The sequence below is a fragment of the Salmo salar genome, unplaced genomic scaffold (genome assembly GCF_905237065.1).
Source record: "Salmo salar unplaced genomic scaffold, Ssal_v3.1, whole genome shotgun sequence".
NCBI classification, from domain to species: Eukaryota; Metazoa; Chordata; class Actinopteri; order Salmoniformes; family Salmonidae; genus Salmo; species Salmo salar.
Genome location: NW_025548319.1, coordinates 250,001 through 255,964, shown reverse-complemented (window position 1 = coordinate 255,964; position 5,964 = coordinate 250,001). Strand labels below are relative to the sequence as shown.

The following is a 5,964-nucleotide window of genomic DNA, read 5'->3' as shown; positions in this document are numbered from 1 at the left end:
ACCCCTAACCACTAGCTCCTAACCCCTAACCACTAGCTCCTAACCCCTTAACACTAGCCCCTAACCCCTAACCACTAGCTTCTAACCCCTAACCACTAGCTCCTAGCCCTAAACTCTAGCTCCTAACCCCTAAACACTAGCTCCTAACCCCTAACCACTAGCCCTTAACCCTAACCCTAACCCTAACCCTAAACCCTAACCCTAACCCTAACCCTAACCCCTAACCACTAGCTCCTAACCCCTAACCACCAGCTCCTAACCACTAGCTCTTAATCCCTATCCCCTAACCACTAGCTCTTAACCACTAGCTCCTAACCCCTAACCACTAGCTCCTAACCCCTAACCACTAGCTCCTAACCCCTAACCACTAGCTCCTAACCCCTAACCACTAGCTCCTAACTCCTAAACACTACCTACTACCATGTAGGTCTGAAATAATGATGAGATAGGTTTATATAATAACTTGTGGGACATATGGGGTACAGCAGTCTAAGGTCTGATTTAATATAATAACTTGTGGGACATATGGGATACAGCAGTCTAAGGTCTGATTTAATATAATAACTAGTGGGACATATGGGGTACAGCAGTCTAAGGTCTGATTTAATATAATAACTTGTGGGACATATGGGATACAGCAGTCTAAGGTCTGATTTAATATAATAACTAGTGGGACATATGGGGTACAGCAGTCTAAGGTCTGATTTAATATAATAACTAGTGGGACATATGGGGTACAGCAGTCTAAGGTCTGATTTAATATAATAACTAGTGGGACATATGGGGTACAGCAGTCTAAGGTCTGATTTAATATAATAACTAGTGGGACATATGGGGTACAGCAGTCTAAGGTCTGATTTAATATAATAACTAGTGGGACATATGGGGTACAGCAGTCTAAGGTCTGATTTAATATAATAACTAGTGGGACATATGGGGTACAGCAGTCTAAGGTCTGATTTAATATAATAACTTGTGGGACATATGGGGTACAGCAGTCTAAGGTCTGATTTAATATAATAACTAGTGGGACATATGGGGTACAGCAGTCTAAGGTCTGATTTAATATAATAACTAGTGGGACATATGGGGTACAGCAGTCTAAGGTCTGATTTAATATAATAACTTGTGGGACATATGGGGTACAGCAGTCTAAGGTCTGATTTAATATAATAACTAGTGGGACATATGGGGTACAGCAGTCTAAGGTCTGATTTAATATAATAACTAGTGGGACATATGGGGTACAGCAGTCTAAGGTCTGATTTAATATAATAACTAGTGGGACATATGGGGTACAGCAGTCTAAGGTCTGATTTAATATAATAACTAGTGGGACATATGGGGTACAGCAGTCTAAGGTCTGATTTAATATAATAACTAGTGGGACATATGGGGTACAGCAGTCTAAGGTCTGATTTAATATAATAACTTGTGGGACATATGGGGTACAGCAGTCTAAGGTCTGATTTAATATAATAACTTGTGGGACATATGGGGTACAGCAGTCTAAGGTCTGATTTAATATAATAACTTGTGGGACATATGGGGTACAGCAGTCTAAGGTCTGATTTAATATAATAACTTGTGGGACATATGGGGTACAGCAGTCTAAGGTCTGATTTAATATAATAACTAGTGGGACATATGGGGTACAGCAGTCTAAGGTCTGATTTAATATAATAACTTGTGGGACATATGGGGTACAGCAGTCTAAGGTCTGATTTAATATAATAACTAGTGGGACATATGGGGTACAGCAGTCTAAGGTCTGATTTAATATAATAACTAGTGGGACATATGGGGTACAGCAGTCTAAGGTCTGATTTAATATAATAACTAGTGGGACATATGGGGTACAGCAGTCTAAGGTCTGATTTAATATAATAACTTGTGGGACATATGGGGTACAGCAGTCTAAGGTCTGATTTAATATAATAACTAGTGGGACATATGGGGTACAGCAGTCTAAGGTCTGATTTAATATAATAACTAGTGGGACATATGGGGTACAGCAGTCTAAGGTTTGATTTAATATAATAACTTGTGGGACATATGGGGTACAGCAGTCTAAGGTCTGATTTAATATAATAACTTGTGGGACATATGGGGTACAGCAGTCTAAGGTCTGATTTAATATAATAACTAGTGGGACATATGGGGTACAGCAGTCTAAGGTTTGATTTAATATAATAACTTGTGGGACATATGGGGTACAGCAGTCTAAGGTTTGATTTAATATAATAACTTGTGGGACATATGGGGTACAGCAGTCTAATGATCTATGGAAGTTCTGAACTGTATAAACGTAGAACCTTGTTGACGTGTTCTATTGTTCCGTTGTGTTCTAGAACTCCTTCTCTGGGCTGGTCCATATGGAGGGAGAAGAACAAGGGTCAGAGTTCCAGATCTTTCAAAGGTTCTAGAAAGGGGTTTTTCCCCCTCTCCTATCACTGTTGTGTCATTTACGTCAACGTCCGTGTTTGGTTTCAGTTTATAAACACATTCGCGTGTTTAAGACAAGACTGCTGTTATTGTTTTGATTTAGTTGACCTGGGACTGTCTTAATCAGAGCAAATACAAATATATTTCAATTGGGACAAAGGTTGCAAAATACCAGTAACAGTCCCAGGTCTTCTCCCCCCCCCAAAAAAATGATGTTTGGCAAATTCCCGAATTTGCTCCTTATTTCGTCATGATTCCAGGAATCTTCCAACCCGAGTTTTCTGGATAACATGGGAATTTGGGGAAAGTTACCTGAATTTCTCAACCGTATTTGTCACTGGTGACTTGGCACTGATCAGCAGTGGACAATTTTTCTGTGTTTGATGGTGAAGCATAACTTATATTTCTGTGTTTCCACAGAGACTGTAGCATCACTATATTTCTGTGTTTCCATAGAGACTGTAGCATCACTATATTTCTGTGTTTCCATAGAGACTGTAGCATCACTATATTTCTGTGTTTCCATAGAGACTGTAGCATCACTATGTTTCTGTGTTTCCATAGAGACTGTAGCATCACTATATTTCTGTGTTTCCATAGAGACTGTAGCATCACTATATTTCTGTGTTTCCATAGAGACTGTAGCATCACTATATTTCTGTGTTTCCATAGAGACTGTAGCATCACTATGTTTCTGTGTTTCCATAGAGACTGTAGCATCACTATATTTCTGTGTTTCCATAGAGACTGTAGCATCACTATGTTTCTGTGTTTCCACAGAGACTGTAGCATCACTATATTTCTGTGTTTCCATAGAGACTGTAGCATCACTATATTTCTGTGTTTCCATAGAGACTGTAGCATCACTATATTTCTGTGTTTCCATAGAGACTGTAGCATCACTATGTTTCTGTGTTTCCATAGAGACTGTAGCATCACTATATTTCTGTGTTTCCATAGAGACTGTAGCATCACTATGTTTCTGTGTTTCCACAGAGACTGTAGCATCACTATATTTCTGTGTTTCCATAGAGACTGTAGCATCACTATATTTCTGTGTTTCCACAGAGACTGTAGCATCACTATATTTCTGTGTTTCCATAGAGACTGTAGCATCACTATATTTCTGTGTTTCCATAGAGACTGTAGCATCACTATATTTCTGTGTTTCCATAGAGACTGTAGCATCACTATGTTTCTGTGTTTCCATAGAGACTGTAGCATCACTATATTTCTGTGTTTCCATAGAGACTGTAGCATCACTATGTTTCTGTGTTTCCATAGAGACTGTAGCATCACTATATTTCTGTGTTTCCATAGAGACTGTACCCTCTCAGACATAGACCTGACCCACGCCCTGCAGGTGCTGGTCTCCAAGGAGACACTGAACGTGTCCGGCGCCGATCAGGACCCCCCCACGGGTAGCCTGGTCTGTTGCCCGATCAGAAATGGGAAGACAGGGAAAATCATAGGTGCGTCGCTCTTTCTCTGTTCCACGTGTATCTCTTCGAGTTTATAGTGTTTTTATGCGGCGCTGTCTTTACAGGCCAATGTCCATATATAACTCTTTCTATTTATCTAGCTATGTTTATATAGCTTTAACCTCACTATAGAATTCCATTGACAACAACAACATGAATTCTATAACTACACCTCATACAGCAGTAAAGAGTCAGGTGTCGCTGTTAGTCGTAGGGAGTCTTCTTCTTCTGTGGTTGTTAGAGACGTGCTGTTAGTCGTAGGGAGTCTTCTTCTTCTGTGGCTGTTAGAGACATGCTGTTAGTCGTAGGGAGTCTTCTTCTTCTGTGGTTGTTAGAGACATGCTGTTAGTCGTAGGGAGTCTTCTTCTTCTTCTGTGGTTGTTAGAGACATGCTGTTAGTCGTAGGGAGTCTTCTTCTGTGGTTGTTAGAGACATGCTGTTAGTCGTAGGGGAGTCTTCTTCTTCTTCTGTGGTTGTTAGAGACATGCTGTTAGTCGTAGGGAGTCTTCTTCTGTGGTTGTTAGAGACATGCTGTTAGTCGTAGGGAGTCTTCTTCTGTGGTTGTTAGAGACATGCTGTTAGTCGTTGGGAGTCTTCTTCTGTGGTTGTTAGAGACATGCTGTTAGTCGTAGGGAGTCTTCTTCTTCTGTGGTTGTTAGAGACATGCTGTTAGTCGTAGGGGAGTCTTCTTCTTCTTCTGTGGTTGTTAGAGACATGCTGTTAGTCGTAGGGAGTCTTCTTCTTCTTCTGTGGTTGTTAGAGACATGCTGTTAGTCGTAGGGAGTCTTCTTCTTCTGTGGTTGTTAGAGACATGCTGTTAGTCGTAGGGAGTCTTCTTCTTCTGTGGTTGTTAGAGACATGCTGTTAGTCGTAGGGAGTCTTCTTCTGTGGTTGTTAGAGACATGCTGTTAGTCGTAGGGAGTCTTCTTCTTCTGTGGTTGTTAGAGACATGCTGTTAGTCGCTGGGAGTCTTCTTCTGTGGTTGTTAGAGACATGCTGTTAGTCGTAGGGAGTCTTCTTCTGTGGCTGTTAGAGACATGCTGTTAGTCGCTGGGAGTCTTCTTCTGTGGTTGTTAGAGACATGCTGTTAGTCGCTGGGAGTCTTCTTCTTCTTCTGTGGTTGTTAGAGACATGCTGTTAGTCGTAGGGAGTCTTCTTCTTCTTCTGTGGTTGTTAGAGACATGCTGTTAGTCGTAGGGAGTCTTCTTCTTCTTCTGTGGTTGTTAGAGACATGCTGTTAGTCGTAGGGAGTCTTCTTCTTCTGTGGTTGTTAGAGACATGCTGTTAGTCGTAGGGAGTCTTCTTCTTCTGTGGTTGTTAGAGACATGCTGTTAGTCGTAGGGAGTCTTCTTCTTCTTCTGTGGTTGTTAGAGACATGCTGTTAGTCGTAGGGGGTCTTCTTCTTCTTCTGTGGTTGTTAGAGACATGCTGTTAGTCGTAGGGAGTCTTCTTCTTCTGTGGCTGTTAGAGACATGCTGTTAGTCGTAGGGAGTCTTCTTCTTCTTCTGTGGTTGTTAGAGGCATGCTGTTAGTCGTTGGGAGTCTTCTTCTGTGGTTGTTAGAGACATGCTGTTAGTCGTAGGGAGTCTTCTTCTTCTGTGGTTGTTAGAGACATGCTGTTAGTCGTAGGGAGTCTTCTTCTTCTGTGGTTGTTAGAGACATGCTGTTAGTCGCTGGGAGTCTTCTTCTGTGGTTGTTAGAGACATGCTGTTAGTCGTAGGGAGTCTTCTTCTTCTTCTGTGGCTGTTAGAGACATGCTGTTAGTCGTAGGGAGTCTTCTTCTGTGGTTGTTAGAGACATGCTGTTAGTCGTTGGGAGTCTTCTTCTGTGGTTGTTAGAGACATGCTGTTAGTCGTAGGGAGTCTTCTTCTTCTGTGGTTGTTAGAGACATGCTGTTAGTCGTAGGGAGTCTTCTTCTGTGGTTGTTAGAGACATGCTGTTAGTCGTTGGGAGTCTTCTTCTGTGGTTGTTAGAGACATGCTGTTAGTCGTAGGGGAGTCTTCTTCTTCTGTGGTTGTTAGAGACATGCTGTTAGTCG

At 41.5% G+C, this 5,964-nt stretch overlaps 1 protein-coding gene across 1 annotated transcript in view; it reads left to right on the top strand.

Annotated features, from left to right (window-relative positions):
• Nucleotides 1-2,259: 2,259 nt before the first annotated feature.
• The window catches only part of LOC123732893 (cGMP-specific 3',5'-cyclic phosphodiesterase-like), a 38,829-nt gene continuing 35,124 nt past the window's right edge, over nucleotides 2,260-5,964 (top strand). Inside the window, exons 1-3 of the mRNA XM_045712226.1 lie at nucleotides 2,260-2,264; nucleotides 2,352-2,395; nucleotides 3,783-3,866. Coding sequence (XP_045568182.1) covers nucleotides 2,260-2,264; nucleotides 2,352-2,395; nucleotides 3,783-3,866 — 133 coding nt within the window. The remainder of the gene's footprint in view (nucleotides 2,265-2,351; nucleotides 2,396-3,782; nucleotides 3,867-5,964) is intronic.